At 40.6% G+C, this 20,271-nt stretch overlaps 1 protein-coding gene across 1 annotated transcript in view; it reads left to right on the top strand.

Annotated features, from left to right (window-relative positions):
- The window catches only part of NEK5 (NIMA related kinase 5), a 78,349-nt gene that overhangs the window by 46,142 nt on the left and 11,936 nt on the right, over positions 1 to 20,271 (top strand). The window contains exons 16-20 of the mRNA XM_064373607.1: positions 2,235 to 2,315; positions 2,546 to 2,614; positions 6,210 to 6,336; positions 13,294 to 13,419; positions 14,387 to 14,524. Of these exons, the coding sequence (XP_064229677.1) occupies positions 2,235 to 2,315; positions 2,546 to 2,614; positions 6,210 to 6,336; positions 13,294 to 13,419; positions 14,387 to 14,524 (541 nt within the window). The remainder of the gene's footprint in view (positions 1 to 2,234; positions 2,316 to 2,545; positions 2,615 to 6,209; positions 6,337 to 13,293; positions 13,420 to 14,386; positions 14,525 to 20,271) is intronic.

The raw sequence follows: 20,271 nt of genomic DNA, 5'->3' as shown, positions 1-20,271 counted from the left end.
CTCTCCTATTCTCCCAACCTCTCCTCCCATCTCATCCCCATGCAGCCACGGATCTGCTTTCTGTCGCTGTAGGTTGGTTTGCATTTTCTAGATTTGTTTGCATTACAAAAATGGAGTCGTGCTATATGTATTCTTTTTTTCTGGCTACTTTCATTCACATAATAATGTTGCAATCTATCCATATTAATACTTCATTATTCTTTATTGCTGAGTATATTCTATTGTATGAATATGTCAAAATTTATTGATCTATTCACTGTAGAGGGATATTTGGGTTGTCTCCAGCTTTTGGCTATTATAAATAAGCTGCTAGGAATATTCAAGTAAAAATCTTTTTTTTTTTTGCTCTGGAGTTTCGCTCTTGTTGCTCAGGCTGGAGTGCAATGGCATGATCTCAGTCCACCGCAACCTTCACCTTCCAGGTTCAAGCGATTCTCCTCCCTCAGCCTCCCAAGTAGCTGGGATTACAGGCATGCACCACCATGCCTGGCTAATTTTGTATTGTTATTAGAGACAGAGTTTCACCAGGTTGGCTAGGCTGGTCTCGAACTCTCAACCTGAGGATCCACCTGCCTCAGCCTCCCAAAGTGCTGGGATTACAGGCGTGAGCCACTGCAGCTGGCCATTAAGTACAAATCTTTATGTGGTCATGTGCTTCTTTTCTTTCTTTTGGGTAAATACATTGGACTGGGATGGATGGATTGTACAGTAGGTATATATTTAACTTTCTAAGAACTGGCAATTGGTGTTCCAGAATGGCTGCACTGTGTTACACTCCCCTGGGCATTATATGAGTGTTTCAGTTCTCTCTGCGCAGCTCCCCACTATTTAGGTCTTTGTCCTTCAAACTCTAGCACCTGAATACCCCCAAGCATTGTCTTATCAACTCAGGGAGTCTGCCACACTCACATTCGGTTCCCTGTCCCTGCACCATGGCCTGCAAACTCTCTCAAGACAGGAGGCTGGGGCAGTTGCAGGGCTTGTCTCATTGGTTTTCTGTTTCTCAGGGATCACTGTCTTTCATTGCTGGATGTCTAATGTATTAAAATCCATTCGTCTATTATATATTTGATCTGGCTCTTTGGTTATTTCGGGTGGGGAATTAAATCTGGTTTCTGATACTCTGTCTTGGTGGAAAGCATAAGTTTTCAGTGCCCACTGCTGGGGAGGGGTGGAGAGCACTCACTTTTGGAGATTGAGTTAGAGAAGGTGTGAGAGGTTACATACCTGCTCTGGAGCCTTTACCCTACTGTTCCCTCTTCATGGAAAATACTCTCCCCAGACCTGCATAAGCCAAGGTCCAATATTCCAGGGCTTAAATCAATTGCCAAATAAGCTTTGCCTGTGTTACTCTCATCCCTACTCGTTTTCCATCCTATTATCCTATTTTATTCCCTTGATAGCACTTAACATTTCTGAAATTATGTCATTCGTTAACTCATTTATTATCTATCCTACTCCAGTAAAATGTAAGCTCCATGTCAACAGGGGCCTTTCTGGTCATGCCCACTGTGCTAACCCATTTTGAGGGTGTCTGGCCCCCAGGGAGTGCTCTGGTGAATTTGTGGAGTGAATATTAAGATGAAGATGGTGCTAATAGGCAGTGGATATGTGAGTCTGGAGCTCAGAGGAGAGGAAAGGTGAAGCCTGATGATACCCATTTAAGAGTCACTGCTTAAAGGTGGCATTTAAATCCATAGGAATGAATGAGACCCCTTGTATTAAGGAAGAGAGGAGCAGAGGGCCCCAGATAGGACCCTAAGAAATCTCTGAATATAGAGCCCACATCTCAATTGTGCCTTTGAAATTCTTGTCATCTAGTTTTAGTGTTGTTCTTCTCTTCCTTCTTGAAATTGCCTGCCAATTTTCAGAGCCCTCTCCTTCCTTTATACCATCGTGAGTTGTGCACTTCGCTTATTTTCCTGATTAAGATCATAATCCTCTTAAGGGAATGATCCTGTAGTCAACATTACATTCTTGAATTGAATTGGGTTGCACTGGAGTGGACTGGAGTGATCAGTATTGTCACATTATAGAATTTCACCCACTGAAGTGCCAGTGTTAAATGTATTAATATTTCAAGTTAATGGATACTGTGCCCAAGTTTTTAGTGAATTATTAACTTTCCATTATAAAAGTTTGTTTTTGTTCTCAAATCAATCATCAGATTTAACCCAGAAATCAACTCATGTAAACATACAATGATAGAATTGTATTTTTCTCTAAACTTTCAGGACATTGAAAGAGAATTGAAACAAATTAGGCTTCAGTACACAAAGGAAAGTAAAAATCCAGAACAGAAATATAAAGCTAAGGTAAGAAATACTTTTGTCTTTGGGTTCCATATTAAATAGCTGGCTGGGGAGCCACCTTGTGATCTGGGTTGCCTACATGATTTTCTCCTATTTTATAGAATTGCTCTATTTTGTGATGTGAGACTAATGGTTTTAAGAATCTATAATGTCAAATAAAATTGACCTAGGGAGTTGTAATTTAATGGCTTTTATTGAATTGCTATACCGATTTTTTTCTTTCTTTCTCCTAGAAAGGGGTAAAGTTTGAAATTAATTTAGACAAATGTATTTCTGATGAAAACATCCTCCAAGAAGAAGAGGTATGCCATTAAGTCTGAATTTCCATTAGTAGGTATGAGAAAATGCATATATCTTACCTAATAGCATGTTTCATGACATTATTTCACAGGCTGTAGGGATAATTTTTTCAACTTTTAGATTCAGGGATACATGTGCAGGTTTGTTACCTGGATATATTGCGTGATGTTGAGGTTTGGGATATGAATGATCCCATCATCCAGGTACTAAGCATAATACTCAGTAGTTTTTCAAGCCTTGCTCCCTTCCTTTTTCCCCCTCACTGTAGCAGCTCCCAGTATCTATGCCATCTTAATGTCCATGAGTACCCAATGTTTAGCTCCCACTTATAAGTGAGAACATGCGGAATTTGGTTTTCTATCTCTGTGGAATTTGCCTTAGATAGTGGTGCCCAGCTGCATTCATGTTGCTGCAAAAGACATGATTTCATTCTTTTTAATGGCTTCATAGTATTCCACGGTGTATATGTACCATATTTTCTTTATCCAGTCCACCACTGATGGGCACCTTGGTTGATTCCATGACTTTGCTATTGTGAATAGTGCTGGGATGAACATGTGTTTTTTTGGTAGAATGATTTGTTTTCTTTTGGATATTTTCACAGTAATGGGATTGCTGGGTTGAACAGTAGTTCTGTTTTAAGGTCTTTTAGAAGTATCCAAACTTCTTTCTATAGTGGTTGAACTAATTTACATTACATTCCCACCAACACTCATAAGCATTCCCTTTTCTCTGCAGCCTCACCAATATTTGTATTTTGACTTTTTAGTGATAGCCATTCTGACTCATGTGAGATGGTATCTCATTGTGGTTTTGATTTGCATTTCTCTGATAATTAGTGATGATGAGTATTCTTTCATGTATTTGTTGGCTGTCTACATGTCTTCTTTTGAGAAGTGTCTGTTTCTGTCTTTTGTCCATTTTAAAATTTGGGTTATCTTTTCTTGTTAAGTTCCTGATAGAGTCTGGATATTAGACCTTTGTTGGATGCATAGTTTGCAAAAATTTTCTTCCTTCTGTAGGTTGTCTGTTTACTCTGTTGATAGTTTCTTTTGCTGTGCAGAAGCTCTTTAGTTTAATTAGGTCCCACTTGTCAATTTTGTTTTTGTTGCAATTGCTTTTGAGGACTTAGTCACAAATTCTTTCCCAAGGCCCATGTTCAGATGGTGTTTCCTAGGTTTTCTTCTAGGATTCTTTTAGTTAGAGAGTTAGAGTTTTTTTTTTTTTTTTTTTTTTTTTTGAGACGGAGTCTTGCTCTATCGCCAGGCTGGAGTGCAGTGGCATGATCTCGGCTCACTGCAACCTCTGCCTCCTGGGTTCAAGCAATTCTCCTGCCTCAGTCTCCCGAGTAGCTGGGACTGCAGGCCTGTGCCACCATATCCAGCTAATTTTTATATTTTACTGGAGATGGGGTTTCACCATGTTGGCCAGAATGGTCGCGATCTCTTCACGTCATGATCCGCCCACCTCAGCCTCCCAAAATGCTGGGATTACAGGCGTGAGCCACTGTGCCTGGCCATAGTTAGAGATCTTACATTTAAATAGTTAATTCATCTTGAGTTAATTTTTGTATACAGTGAAAGGCAGGGGTCCAGTTTCATTCTTGCGCATATAGCCAGCCAGCTATCCCAGCATCATTTATTGGATAGGAAGTCCTTTCCCCATTGCTTATTTTTATCAGTTTTGTCAAAGATTAGATGCTGTAGATAGGTAGCTTTATTTCTGGGTTCTCTATTCTATTCCTTGGTTTATGTGTTTTTGAACCAGTACCATACTGTTTTGGTTACTGTAGTCTTATGGTATAGTTTGAAGTTGGGTAACATGAGGACTCTGGCTTTGCTCTTTTTGCTTAGAATTACTTTGGCTATTTGGGCTCTTTTTTGTTTACATATGAATTTTAGAATAGTTTTTTTTTTTCTAATTCTATGAAAAATGACATTGGTAGTTTGATATAAATGTGTTGAATCTGTAGATTACTTTGGGCAGTATGGCCATTTTAATGACATTGATTATTCCAATCCATGAGTGTGGAATGTTTTTCCATTTGTTCGTGTCATCTACAATTTCTTTCTGTGTTTTGTAGTTCTCTTTGTAGAGATCGTTCACCTTCTTGGTTAGATGTACTCCTAGGTATTTTATTTTATTTTTTTTGGTGGCTATTGTAAATGGGATTGCATACTTGATTTGGCTCTCTGCTTCAATGTTCTTGATGTATAGGAATGCTACTGATTTTTATACTTGATATTGTTCCTGAAACTTTGCTGAAGGTGTTTATCAACTCCAGGAACCTTTGGGTGGAGTCTTTAGGGGTTTCAAGTTGTAGAATCATATCATCCATGAAGAGATAGTTTGACTTTTTCTTTTCTTATTTGGATGCCTAGAATTTTAAAAAATATTTCTAGACAAATATTTGGTGTTCAAATGAGTCTTCAAAATGCTTTTTATTCTCCCATTTTATTTTATTGTGGTTATTTCTTTAGGTAAATTATTATATTTTAATTTACTTTTCTTTAAATAAAGGAGCAATTTTACTCAGAATATTAATTGTTATCACAGCCAAATTAAAATAGAAGACCTGATATATAGTCAACAACTAATATAATGACCTAAAAAATTGAACAGGTACCCTGAAACCAGGCACATTTATTTTAGGTCTTAATTCATTATTGATAATGTTAGGTAAATCTCATTTATGTATTTGGGCTCTTCTTGCCACGACAATAACTGTCTCAACACAATAAATCCAAATTTCATTTTATTACTTGATTTTAACATTTTTTTAATCCTGGTTTTATCAGACCTATAACAAATGTCATAATTAACTGGTTATTTTTCCATTTTACCTTTTCTGAATTCACTTCTTAAGTCAATGTAGGTATGAATAATTATACATGATGCTCAATCTTTTTCTTTAATGTTCTTTTTTAGCTTAAAACATTTTCATGTTAGCATTTCTTATTTTTATGAGCATTTGCTACATAAAGACTTCATTAGAGCTGTGATAGTTAGCATTCACCTCTGTTCAACCATAAGTTCCTAAATGCTCCGGAGCTGTGACATCAGAGTGGAACAGATCAGGGGACCTGCTTCTGGGTGGGAACTTGAGAAGTGGTACTCTCACAGAGCTTCTGTGAAGTGAGGTGCTGTCGTTGCCCTGCTGAAATGAAAGAATGGAGTCCAAGAAGTTTTAACTGCCATTCTTTTTTATTCTTTGCTTCTATCTGCTTGAAACAGAAGTGGTCATTTTGGTATTGACTATAGAATACTAGGAGCAGATTTAGGCACCTGGTTAAGAATGTCGTATACTTAAAGCAGGGCATGAATGACAAAATCTTGAGAGCACTGTAGCGTGGAACTGAAGTGGAATAATATTGAAGGCAGAAAGTCTAGATACAATTAAGTTGCCTTATGACCAGTGCTTGACACTGTTGACCCGGAGAAGAAATGAAAACATTTCTATTTTTATCTTATTCTGACGTAGCTCTAGTTTTAAAACTCTATGGAATTATTTAGTTTTACTAGGAACACAAAAAATGTGGTTTTTCTTTCTTGCAAAATATGGCTAATTTATCATGAAACACTGTGGAATTGATTTAGGTAATGGATATACTAAATGAGACTTTGACCTTTGAGGATGGCATGAAGTTTAAGGAGTATAAATGTGTAAAGGAGCATGGAGATTATACAGACAAAGGATTTGAAAAACTCCACTGCCCAGAAACAGGTATGTGTCTCTTGAAAGTTGTAACTGAGAAGGAACAGTTTTATTAGCAACCCATCTTGAACTCTGTCCCCATGCATCTGCCTCACCTCCACTGTTACTTGACCCTCTCTGCTCTCCCTGAGAAAGGCAGAAACACACTTCCTATTCTCCTGCCACCCATGCAGAGGCCACGCTCCCTGAGATCCAGCCTTCCTCTCCTGCTCCACACCCACTCCCTCCTGCAGCTTCAGCTTCTCCCAGGAGCTCTAGACTTACTAGTCTTTCTCATTATCCTCTGGGAAACTCCATGGACAAGTGTTGCTAGTGTCTGAAACTCAGCTGTGTAAAGTCAAGCTCTTCTGTGCTCTTCCTTTCCAATGACCCTTTATTTTGGTCAGTGTCACAGGTGCAACTGGCTGGGGCTAGTGTCATGGGAAGTAAAAGAATTTATCAAGACAATTGTAGGTAAAGAAAGGCAGATTTATTAAATTATGAAGACACATTGCAAGAGTGCAACAGGCAGCACAGCAGAGAAGGGGCTGTCTGCCAAGAGGCAGGAGCTGGAGGGAAATTTTATAGGGTCATACTGGAGGAGCTACATGTTGATAAGGTATGTGGATAAGGTTGTGCTGCTGGGGCTACATGTGGAAGGAATGAGGTATTTGGGAATAGGATATGCCAGCAGCTTGTCTGTGATTAGCCATCTCTCAGAACAGTGTTTCCCCATCCCCATGTGGGGCCCCTCCCCTGTTGTTGTTTACTCATCTTATGAGAACTTCACAATCAGTGCTGTCACCAGGGTGTACTGTCAGCAATCTTCTACTCTGAGATTTCTCTGGAGTCTTCCTCTTCTTTCATCCCCTCTGCAACTAGTTTAGGGCTGTGTCATCTCTCAGTTGTGTGATGTGGGCTTCAGAGATAGATGGGAGTTTGAATCTCAGGTGTTGCTGCCACTTTCTGGTTATATGAACTTTCTTTTAAAAGTTATTCCAACACTCTGAATCTCAGTTTTATCTTAGGAACAGGGGATAATAGTAGTAGGAACAACCACACAGGGTAATTGTGAGGACTAGAGTGAGCTTTGATGTACAAATGACCTGGCACATACTAGGTGCCTAACATAAATGCTGTCTTTTCATTTTCCCTTTGCCTTCCCCTCACTGTATTGCCTTATTCTCTTATGTGACCTCCTTTTCTCTAGTATTTCCCATTCATTCTCTGAATGGTTACTGTATTAGTCTGTTTTCACACTGCTAATAAAGACATACCTGAGACTGAGCAATTTACAAAAGAAAGAGGTTTAATTGAACTTACAGTTCCACATGGCTGGGGAAGCCTCACAGTCATGGTGGAAGGCAAGGAAGAGCAAGTCATGTCTTACATGGATGGCAGCAGGCAAAGAGAGAGAACTTGTGCAGAGGAACTCCTCCTTTTAAAACCATCTTATATCGTGAGACTCATTCTCCATCACAAGAACAGCCTGGGAAAGACCTACCCCCATGATTCAACCACCTCCCACTGGGTCCTTCCCACAACATGCAGGAATTCAAGATGAGACTTGGGTGGGCACACAGCCAAATCATATCAGTTACTAAAGTTATCTTTGCATATTATTACTCTGCTCAGATTTTATTTTAGATAATACCTGCAGAATAAGGTCCATTCCACATATTACCACATTTAGCACCACATGGCCTAATTCTGCTGTGACCTACTTTTCTTATCCCAGCACTCCCTTTTTCCTTCCATGGAAAATGGAATCCATACAACCTGCTGGAACACTCTTCTTCTCCTACAGCTATATGAGCATTTACACACCTGACTTGGCTTGGTTTCCTCTTCCTGGAATATCCTCTGCCTCATTTCCATCTGGAAAAATCTCCATTCAGCAGGCATATTGAGAATCTCCCTTGTGCCAAAGACTGCTTGGTGGTAGGGAGCTCAAAGATGAATGAAATCTGGGCCCTGTTCTCAATATCACAGAAGTGTTATGAGCAAAAGAGGCACAAAACATGTTTTCTGAGCCTGAAATGTACCGTTGGAGTGCAAGCTGGCTAGACAGTCAGTGAGGTCCACACTCCTCCAGGCTTGGCATGCCATCATATTTGTGATTGAGAAGGATCATGCTGGCTCCAGAGCAAAGGACGGCCTGGAGGCAGGAGAAGAGTCCAAGTGCATGAGCCAGAGTGGTGCAGGGAGAATAGGTACTGAGTGTGGGGCCTGAAGAAGAGAAGGGGCTTCAGGATATTCCCGGCCTTCTAATTCAGATGCATAAAGCTTTCACTAACCACATATACATCACATGGAGGGTAATGGGGTCAGGAGAGACAGGTAGTGATCTAAATTAGGAACATGTTGAGATTTAGGTCTTTATGGCATCAGTTGCAGATGCTGTGTAAGACTGAAAGCCTGGGGCATATCAGGGATAAAGATACAGCTTGGTGGCCCTTAGCATATCTGTGGTTTTTAACCTTGGTGATGTCAAAATACCTAGGCAGAGGGACTGGAGTGAGAGGGAAATGGAGCTTAGAACAAAACTCTATCACTATATAGACAAATTTTGGAGACTCAGGAGAGAGTAAAGCCAAAGGAGGAGAGACAGGTCATGGAGGAGGCACAGGAATTGGCAGCATCAACTGGAAGAGAAAGGCCAGGTGAAGTGGGTGGGATTTGGCCCTTCAGGAACCCTTAATGGCCGCAGGGAAAGCAGTCAACTGTGAAAGGGGTAAATTCAACTGTTATCTTTGCGTCAGTTTGCTGGGAAGAGGAGAGCGGGTTGGCTGTTTTTAGATTAAAGAGGGAAGAAAAACCCTTCATTAGTAGTATACTGAAAATGGTCTCTCATTTTAATCTGTATTCCTGTAATTATTATTCAGGCTAAAGAATTTTTCCATATATTTGTTGACCATTCATATTTTTTCTTTTTCTTTTTCTTTTTTTTTGAGATGGAGTCTCCCTCTGTCACCCAGGCTGGAGTGCAGGGGTGTGATCTTGGCTCACTGAAACCTTCACCTCCTGAGTTCAAGTGATTCTTCTGCCTCAGCCTCCCCAAGTAGCAGGGACTACAGGTGCATGCCACCATGCCCAGCTAATTTTTTTTTTGTATTTTTTGTAGAGACAAAGTTTCACCATGTTGGCCAGGCTGGTCTCGAACTCTTGACCTCAGGTGATCCACCGCCTTGGCCTCCCAAAGTGCTGGGATTAGAGGTGTGAGCCACTGTACCCAGACAACTATTCATATTTCTCCTATGAATTATGTACTCATGCCCTTCCTCCTTTTCTCTACTGACAGCGACATGTTTGTTTTTTATAAGACTGATTTAAATCAAACCTTTTCCTGTAATATGTATTGCAAGTGTTTTCCCCAGTTGGTTGTCAGATCTCATTTATAGTAATAACAGCAAATATGTATGAATGTGTGTGTGTGTGTGTGTGTGTGTGTGTATTCATTCACTTAGGAATAAACTTTACAAGAATTGTGCAGTGTGTAGAAAGAAAACTGTAAATCCTTACTGAGGTATTTCAAGGCCACTTGAATAAATGGAGAGAAATAACAGTGCTATATATTGGAAATATGTTTTTCAAATAAATATTGCACTATCGTTGTCTGAGGTATCACCCAGAGCTCTTTGTCTTGCAACCAAAAGAATAAGGAACATGGACACCAAGGGTGAGTTTGGAGTGAAAGTTTAATAAACAAAAGAGGAAAGCTCTTCACTGCAGAGAGGGGACCCAAGAGGGTTGCCATTTCACAGCTGAGTAAAAAGGCTTTTATGAAAAACGTAATGGGGCTGGATGTTTCACTTGTACAAGGTGTGAGGTATATTGCTGAGTTGAAATGAGGAAACTGAGGCCAGTGAGAAAAAATGAGAATCCAATTTATTCAGCTCTCGGGCGAGGTTCTGTGGTCCAAGAAGGGGCCAGAGAAGTCGCAATGGGCTTCTCAGGGCATGGGGTTTTATAAGAAGTGGAGGTAGTTGATTGGTCATTGGGAAACAAAGAGCAGACAATTTCATTGGTAAAGAGATTTGATTGATTGTTAGGGAAACAAAGAGCAGACAGTTTCATTGGTCAGGGGGAATTGAGATGCCGATGGGGTGAGTAGCCATTGGTAGTCAGGCGGGGCTAAGGAAACAAAGAGTATACAGGTTCATTGGTGGGGAAGTTTGATTGATTGTTAGGGAAACAAAGAGCAGACAGTTTCATTGGTAGGCTGACTGGCTGGGGAGGTCAGTGTTAAACTGCCGTTGGACAAATCTCTGGTGGGCTTTTTAAATTTTGAAAGGGTTGAGCGAGGAATGCAGGAGTGGGCGTGTGGAGCCTGCATGGAGAGGCCAGATAGGAGTGTGTGTGGGGAGTCAGCATAGAGAGGCCTGATAGGAGTGTGTGGGGAGCTAGCATAGAGAGGCCTGATAGGAGTGTGGGTGGGGAGCCAGCATGAAGAGAGATAAGTGTGTCCGTTTGGCTCTTCAGCGAGGCAGCCGGCCTTACACGAGGCATGAATTTCTGGCAGCTCCACCCCATCCTTCTACTGTGCTGACTGACTGGGGGTTGTCTTTGGAAAAGGCATCACTCAGAAAATGACATGATGGTTGGCTGAGTGTGGTGGCTCATGACTGTAATCCCAGCACTTTGGGAGGTCAAGGTGGGCAGATCTTGTGAGACCAGGAGTTCAAGACCAGGCTGGCCAACATGGCAAAAGCCTGTCACTACTAAAAATACAAAAATTAGCTGGGTGTTGTGGTGCATGCCTATAATCTCAGCTACTTGGGATGCTGAGGCACAAGAGTCACTTGGACCTGGAATGTGAAGGTTGCTGCGAGCCAAGATTGCAACACCATACTCCAGCCACACTCCAGCTGGGGTGACAGAGCAAGACTCTGTCTCAAAAAAGAAAAAGAGAAAGAAAATGACATGATAGTGTAAAGGACCAATTGGAGACTTGGCCCACAACTGGCTGAGTGTCAGAGTGATGGTTCATGGAGGCTTGGCTCACAGTCCAAAGTATGCCCCAAAAAGAAAAGAATGTGCTCATTGGAGCCCACCACGAACACGCCCACAAAAGGAGAAGGAACTGTTTCCTGGAGGCCCACTGGTTGCACCAAGGACAAAGGCATTTCTGAGTTGGGCCTTGCTCCCTTATCTATGCAGCTGTGGGCATGTTTTAGGCCAGTTTCCTGTGCTAGTTCCCTTATCTGTGTCTGCAGCTTGATTTTTCAGACTGTTCTTTTGCTTAAAAGAATTCTACCAAGGACTTGCCCTAACTGCCTGCCTAACTGGTTCTTTCTTTCTCCACCCTCAAAATGTGGATTTATGGCCATTTCAATCAAAACCACAATAGGATTTTTTTTTTTTTTTATGGTGTAGGGAGATCTCAACAGGTTGGAGAATTCTAGAGCTTCTTAAGTAGCCAAAAATTTTGGAAAAGTACAGTGAAGTGGAATTTAGCTTTCCAAACATCAAAATATATTACAGAAATTATAGTAATTCAAACAGTATGATAGTAGCACCCAAATAACTAAAACAGTGAGAAGAGAAAGTTAGAAACAAATCCTAGTATAACTCATAATTCTGCACAAATGAAAAGTAACAACATAAGTCAGTGTGAAAAGAAAGGATTATTCAAATAAATGCTGCTGGGCCAACTGGTTAACAGTTTGGGGAAGACTGTGAAATCAGACCCTAAATAATATGATAAAATAAATTTTAAAAAATCAGAGTTTATATGTAAAAAATTTATACATTAGAAAATGGAATAAAAGAATATAGGTAATTTTTTGAACAGGGAAGAGCTAGCTGTTCAAAGGACATAGAAAAAAATCACAGAATAAATTAGTAATAATTCAGCTTTAACAACTAAAAGCTTTAGTACAGCAAATAATACTAACCCCTAGAATTATTATTTTCAATAATTTAGTTTAAATAATCATAAATGTCCACAAAAATTTAGCTACAAATGAGATCATTATATAATGGTGTTATTAATAATAGTGAAAAATCACCAGCAACCGAAAAATCTGGCAGGAAAGGATTAGTTACATTATATTACGTTCATGAAGCAGAATACTATATTTGCTTTAAAATAGCTGTATAGAAGAATATTCATTAACCTGGATATGATCTGTAGCTGATTGAAAAAAGCAAGCTCTGAGAGGATATGTATTATGTGGTCCAATTTTTTGTTTCAAAACAAAGCAAAAACCATATGCAGAAGGGTAAAATTGAAATTTTAATAGTCTCTGGACAGTGAGATTATGGGTGATTTTTTTTTTTTCTTCTACTTAGCTGATTTTCAGATTTTCTTTTTCTTTTTTTTGAGACAGAGTCTTGCTCTGTCACCCAGACTGGAGTGCAGTGGCGTGATCTCTGCTCACTGCAACCTCTGCCTCCCAGTTTCAAGGGATTCTCCTGCCTCAGCCTCCCGAGTAGCTGGGATTACAGGTGCCCGCCACCATGCCCAACTAATTTTTTATATTTTTAGTAGAGATGGAGTTTCGCCATGTTGGGCAGGCTGGTCTCAAACTCCTGACCTCAGGTGATGCACCTGCCTCTGTCTCCCAAAGTGCTGGGATTACAGGTGTGAGCCACCACACCTGGCAATTTTCAGATATTTTTATAGTGAAAATAGTAATAAGGAAAAAGTCAGAACAAGTTTTTTTTTTTAATTAAGAAAATGGAACAGGTTGCATTTCTGTGGAAAAGTTCTCACAGATGCCTCAAGGAATTTGTTTATTTGTGTCACTGATATTTCCTTAGCATTTAGCTATATTGGCTAGTCAATCAAACACTAACAATAAAAGTAAAGCAGTGTTGACACTTGTTTGCCATTTCAGTCTTCCATCTATGTTAGAACAAGGGTGGTCATTTTTCTGGTTTTGAACATACCTGCTGATAAACTACCTCTGAGTTCCTAAGAACTGTTTGGAGCAATTAGTTACACTTTGCTTTTGAATTAACGAGTTATTTCCTTACACCCAGGGTTTTCCATGCATACTGCAGCTGCTGCTGGAAACAGGAAGCAGTGGGATGGAGGAGCGCCTCAGACTCTGCTGCAGATGATGGCAGCGGCCGACATCACCTCCACCTGCCCGACGGGGCCTGACGGTGAGTCTGTGCTTAGCGTCAGTCATCAGGAAGGGAAGACCAAAGCCCTGTACAACCTGGTGCTCATCCTGATGTGATAGTCTACTTCTCAGTACAACCCCCTATAGATCTTGTATCAGACACTTTCAAAGATCTTGTTTTGATATCTCCATAGAGAGACTTACATGCTAATTATCCTGGACAAATGGCCACTCTAGACATGCACATATAAAGGAGGAAAAATCTAGGATGTCACCTTCCTCAGAGTGAGGAAGACTGCATGAGGAAGGCAGCTGACTTGATTTACCTTCCAAGGCCAGCTCAACTGTCTTGCGATTTCATAGGCTTATTTTTGTTTTCACCAGTAAAATTAGAATTAAAAGAGTAGCTATCCCTATAAGATTTAGAGAGTTAGTAGTTCAAAGATACATACAAATTGCTTTGAAGCCAATGTGCTATTGAAATGTTAAGAATATTTAGGATATGATGATGTTTTCTACCTAAATTCCTTCATTTACATTTGAACCTCTGACATAGCCTTTCCTTAGAAGAGGTCCATAGCAGCCTCCAACCTCTGAGCGTTATCTTCACAGGTGGTGAAGATTTGTATTACTTATTTTCTATGTTCTTGATAACATTGGGCTGAGAGAGCTAAAATTTGTATGTGTGCTGTAAGTTGAAATATGTAAGTATATTACTGAAATGAGCAATTATGTGTGTAAGTTGAATTATAATTTAATAAGATAATTGAGGGGAAGCACAATTAAAATAGGCAAATAGAAATTTTATCACACCAAAAAAGCCAGTTTACAAAACAATGACTCTTCCCCCCATCAGCTATGTGACGAGAAGTCGCTAAATTTTTCTGTATTTCTGCTTCTTTGTTAATAAAATTAGAAGTGGGATTAGGTTACCTCCTAACATTCTGTGATCTTATACAAATGCAAATGGAAAGCATTTTTGTTTTTAATCACACTTTTCTCTTCAGATGGCCAAGTTATTGTGATTGAAGGCATTCCAGAAAATAGGAAACAGTGGCGGCGTGAAGCTCCAGGAACTTTAATGAGTATTTTGGCAGCAGCACATCTAACGAGTAGCTCATTTTCTGCCGATGAAGGAGAATTTGGTATGTAGTTTAACAACATAACCAGTCCCCAGAGGAATTTTGTCAAAGATTTGCAAATTCCGAAAGGGGATTAAAAATACCTTCAGCTGGGAGAGAGAACTCGGAGGGTGTCTAGCCTTTTAATTTGCTTTGTCGAATCCTGTTCCAAATGCTACTAACAAAAGACACGAGCTTCCCGGGTGAGTGGTGTAATTTTCTTTAATGCAATCAGCTGACAATTGGTGAAAAGTTTAAGTAGGGCTAGGGGCTTTGTAGCTGATGATCTAGTATTGTTGTGCTCTACCTGAGAGAGTCAAGTTTATTTCTGACAGCTATTCAGTAGACTCAAATTACTATCCCATGGGCAATAAAAATACACCATAATATCATGTTTTTTTTCTCCAATTTTTAGCAAGATTCTGCTTTTGTTTACTTTAAGACAGGAGTCCCCAACCCTCCGGCTGCAGACCAGTACCAGTCTGTGGCCTGTTAGCAACCAGGCCACACAGCAGGAGGCAAGTGGTGGCCAGGTGAGCCTTACTGCCTGAGCTCCGCCTCCTGTCAGATAAGCAGCCACATTCAGTTCTGGTAGGAGAGCAAACCCTATTGTGAACTGTGCATGTGAGAGATCTACCATGCACACTCCTTATGAGAATCTAATGGCTGATGATCTGAGGTGGAACAGTTTCATCCCGAAACCACCCCCCTTCCCTGCCCCTGTGGAAAAATTGTCTTCCATGAAACTGGTTCCTGGAGCCAAAAAGGCTGGGGACTGCTGCTTTAAGGGGAAGCCAACCATCATCTTCTAAAATTTGAGGGGCCTAGGTATAATGGCTCACACCTATAATCCCAGGACTTTGGGAGGCTGAAGGAGGAGGATCTCTTGAGGTCAGGAGTTTGAGGATGCTCTGAGCTATGATCACTGCTCTCCAGCCTGGGTGACAGAGCAAGAACTTGTCTCTAAAAATAAAAATGAAAAATAAAGCCGGGTGCGGTGCCTCACACCTGTCATCCCAGGCTGAGGCGGGTGGATCACATGAGGTCAGGAGTTCGAGACCAGCTGGCCAACATGGGAAAACCCCATCTCTACTAAAAACACAAAAATTAGCTGGGCATGGTAGCACACACCTGTAATCCCAGTTACTCAGGAGGCTGAGGCAGGAGAATTACTTGAACCTGGGAAGTGGAGGTTGCAGTGAGCCAAGATCACACCATTGCACTCCAGCCTGGGCGACAGAGCAAAACTCCATCTCAAAATAATAATAATAATAACAACAATAAAAAAAGATTGAGGGAAATCACATCATAATTCAGTCTTATATCAGGTATTTCAAGTGTGAAGTGGTACAAGAAAAGCTACTGCAGGCAAGCAGGGATTCCCGGAGTATCTGCACTAGTGTGAGGTCTGGGACCTGGTATTGTGGAGAAGTGAGGGTGAGCAACAAGTAGAAAAACTAAGGTACTAGATATTCTTAGAGGCTGATAAATGTTTACAAAGTTAAATACTACTACAAAAACATAGCAATTTTTAACTGTCAGTTGAGTCCCAACAATTAATGAATACACATTGTATAATATTTTGAAAGAGGCTTTCTAATGGAATTTTTTTTTTATGTGCAACAGGACATTTTACTAATACATCTAAATATCTTTGTTTCTCTGAAGTACAAAGCCAAAAGTTTAAGATTATAAACTCATAATTAGTCATTAATGTCTTAGCATTGTTATTTGGAGATGATCTAGGTAGTTAATGAATACCTATCATTTAATTTAGCTTAGCAAAACTCGAAGAGGAAAAGTTACCAAAAGGATTTGAAAAACCTTTTTAAAGTAAACACATTATAAAATCTAATTATTATTAAAACTTTTATCTGGCCAGGCTCATGGCTGTAATCCCAGCCCTTTGGGAGGCTGAAGCAGGAGGATCACTTGAGCCCAGGAGTTCGAGGCTGCCATGAGCCATGATCATGCCACTGCACTCCAGTGTGACAGATGACACTCCAACTGTAAACAAACAAACAAACCTCTTATTTCATTACATTTATTTATTCATTCTTAACAACTATGTTTGGAAATTTTCAGGAAACATTGGACAAATCTAACCATCATCTTCTTTCTTTATTAATCATTTCTACAGTTTGTGAATGTTAGGCAGTCACCACCTAAGCAAAAGCCCTTTAATACATGGATGTTTTATTGATCAAATGACGTAGCTGCTTTCATTAACCAAAAAACTAGTCTTATTTACCAAAAGTTTACCCAAGATACATGAATTAAAAGGCATTTGAGTTCATTTCTACTTTCATTGATAAAATATTTCATTTAAGTACTTACTTTTTCTTTAACCCAATTAACTATACCTCTTTCATGTATTTCACTATCAAGTGAAATGTCAGCCAAACACAGGAGGTTCGGCCACCCTCCGCTTGCAAAATTGAATAACAAGGACAAGGTGCAGTAGAAGGAAGGTGACTTTATTTTCCAGTGCTAGCAGTGGGGAGATGTTTCAGGCTCCTGCCTTAATAAAACCACTTCAAAATTCTCAGGCAAAATGCTAGGGCTTAAGAAGGGGAAGTTTGGTATGGAGGGTCTGTGGGGTGAGGTGGTGCAAGTCTACGTGATTTGTTCCAATGACTTACCTTGTTTGTTTGTTTTTTGAGATGAAGTCTCGCTCTGTTGCCCAGGCTGGAGTGCAGTGGTACAATCTCAGCTCACTACAGCCTCCACCTCCCGGGTTCAAACGATTCTTCTGTCTCAGCCTCCTGAGTAGTTGGGACTACAGGCGTGCACCACCACACTCAGCTAATTTTTGTATTTTTAGTAAAGACGGGGTTTCACCATATTGGCCAGGCTTGTTTTGAACTCCTGACCTTGTGATCTGCCTGCCTTGGCCTCCCAAAGTGCTGGGATTACAGGCATGAGCCACTGTGCCCCACCAGGATGACTTATCTTGAGTTCTTGCCCCATCTGGTGATTGGGCTGGTGCCATCTCCTGCTTGTTTGGGTTGTAAATTAGCTGCAGCCTTAAAGTAATCTGGTGGGGGAGAATTTGATAGGCACCTGGATTATCTCAAGATTCAGTCTCTGGAACTTCTAAGCAAACATAATGAGATAAGCCAGCAATGCAAGGGAGTGCCTGGTGGAAAGAAGGGGAGTCAAGATTATTATTTCATTACTAAAAAGTTAATACAGAGGGCTACAAGACAAAAAAAAAAGTTAAAATAGAGCACTCAGTTACAAAATCACACACACATGATACATATACAGACACACAGAAGCAGGTTTTATAGCTTCATAAGGCTTTCATTTGCCAGTTTTCAAATAATTTTCCTCCAACTTTATTTTTTTTTGAGACTGAGTCTCACTTTGTCACCAAGGTTGGAGTCTCGGCTCACTGCAACCTCTACCTCCTGGGTTCAAGTGATCCTCCTGCCTCAGCCTCTGGAGCAGCTGGGATTACAGAAGTGTGCCACTACGTCCAGCTATTTATTGTATTTTTAGTAGAGACAGGGTTTCACCATGTTGGCCAGGCTAGTCTCCAACTCCTGACCTTAAGCAATCCACCTGCCTCAGCCTCCCAAAGTGCTGGGATTACAAGCCTCCAACTTTAGACTATTAGTCTCTTGATTACCTGTTCCATTGCCCTAAACAATAGTTAGCAAGCCAACCCTAAATTTGCACTTCTGAAAGGATGACTCTTAAAGGCACAGAACTTAGATCTAAACACCATTATTTGCTGAAAAAAAGGGCACAGTCAAGGTTTAGTCAAAAGAAGATTGCCAGGAAAGGTGTCTGAAACAAAGGTAAGGCTTGTTATGTGAATTTTAAATTAATGTCTTTCCCATCTTAAAAATTTCTGGTGGCTTGGGTGTAGGGGGAGGCCTTACAAATGGAGATTTCCTTTATAGATGTAAATTTTTTTTATAAAGAGTTTTAAAACAGGGTCTAATATTTAATATGTGAAAAGCAGACAAAACTGGAAGGCAGTGTATCTAAATCTTTCAAAATCAAGGATCTCACTTCTATATTGAATCCTGGGTCCCCCCTCCCAAAAGAAGGGAAGCAGCATGGGACTGTGCGCCTTGCTACACACACATTTCCCCGAGGCTGGTGGGTAACTTAATGCCAGTCAAACTACTCTGTGAGCAGCCCGTCCCTAACAGGAGTCTTATACCTTGATGGTGAGTGTTCCCATAACCTCCAAATGTTCAAACCTGTCTTTTAATCTAAACCCACAAAGAAGTAAGTAGCCCCATCCAGTAACAACAATTCACTGTGTGTATCCAAAATATCTGAGACAGGTGTTAGATGCAGTGAACTCCAAGTTTCCCTTCAAAGAATCAGTATGTCAGTATGTTCAGCTCTCTTATTCTTTAATTCTCCATTTTAAAGTTTAACTTCCTTATAGTTTCGGTAAACAATCTTTTCCACCAGTTCTAATTAGTAGTTCACAACTGTTTCCCTGGGCCCCTGCTCTGGTCACCTGTTCAAGTCACCTGCTCTGGTCACCTGCTCCGGTCACCTGCTTTTGACCCCTGGTTACCTGCTCTGACCTGTTCTGTAACTGTCCTTCCCACCAAACTACCCACCCTGCCACTCTGGTTCGTACCCGTGCTCTCTTTAAAATAGCCAGTCGGAATTAGACTTGACTATGTGGTCTAACCCTAGCCAGTAGGGAACAACACAGCAGTAGGGGTGACCTCTGTCAGGAATAAGAACCCCTTCCCCTCCCGTGTTCAAGTGTGCGCTCGCCATTGTTCCATCTGTGAGCTGCACCCTTCTATAGAAGTAAATTGCCTTGCTGAGGAAATTTATATTTGAGTGCTACTTCTTTTGCGGCACTGAAAATGTACAGATAACACAGGTCTCAATCAATTTAGAAAGTTTATTTTGCCAAGGTTACAGATGCGCCTGTGACACAGCCTCAGGAGGTCCTGCTGACATGTGCCCAAGGTGGTCAGGGTACAGTTTGCTTTTATACATTTGAGGGAGACATGAGACATCAATCACTATGTATAAATTGTACATTGGTTTGGTCCAGAAAGGAGGGACAACTTGAAGCAGGGATGGGTAGAGGGTGGGGGGCTTCCAGGTCATTGGTAGTCAAGAGACAAAAGGTTTCATTCTTTTGAGTCCTTGATCAGCCTTTCACTGAATACACAATTTAGTTTGGCTCAGTGAAGCTGCATTTTTACATAAACAATAGGGCAGAGGAAGCAATCAGATATGCATTTGTCTCAGGTGAGCAGAGGGATGACTTTCTGTCCTGTACCTGTGAAAATCAGCTATCAGTTTACATTGCCAGAGTGAAATTCAACAGAACTGTTTTAGGGTAAAGATCTTGAGGCCTACAAGGAACTTCCTTGTGGGCAAATTGTGAGGGAGGTATACAGCTTTTTAATATTTGTAGCTATCTTATTTAGGAATAAAATGGGAGGCAGGTTTGCCTGATGTAGTTTTCAACTTGAATTTTCCCTTGCCTTAGTGATAAATCGGTCCGGAGATTTATTTTCCTTTCACAACTGTAACAACTGTCAGCCACTTCCAAAACTACAGCTTTTATCGGTGATTTGTCAGCCATTGCACACACAAAAATCAATTTTCTCTCACAGTACAATGTAATCCCTGGTACCCCAAAGTCAAAGGGATCAAGTGACTTACTGCAAAAGACAGTAGAGCTTTCGATCTGAGAGGAACCTGCTCATGACTCTCTGTACTCCACTAGGAAAACAGAACAACCTAAGGAGGGATGAGTGGAACCTTCTCTG

The sequence above is a fragment of the Aotus nancymaae genome, unplaced genomic scaffold, assembly GCF_030222135.1.
Source record: "Aotus nancymaae isolate 86718 unplaced genomic scaffold, 86718_ANA_hifiasm-v0.15.2.pri h1tg000009l, whole genome shotgun sequence".
Classification (NCBI taxonomy): domain Eukaryota; kingdom Metazoa; phylum Chordata; class Mammalia; order Primates; family Aotidae; genus Aotus; species Aotus nancymaae.
This window is presented reverse-complemented; position numbering and strand designations above follow the sequence as displayed.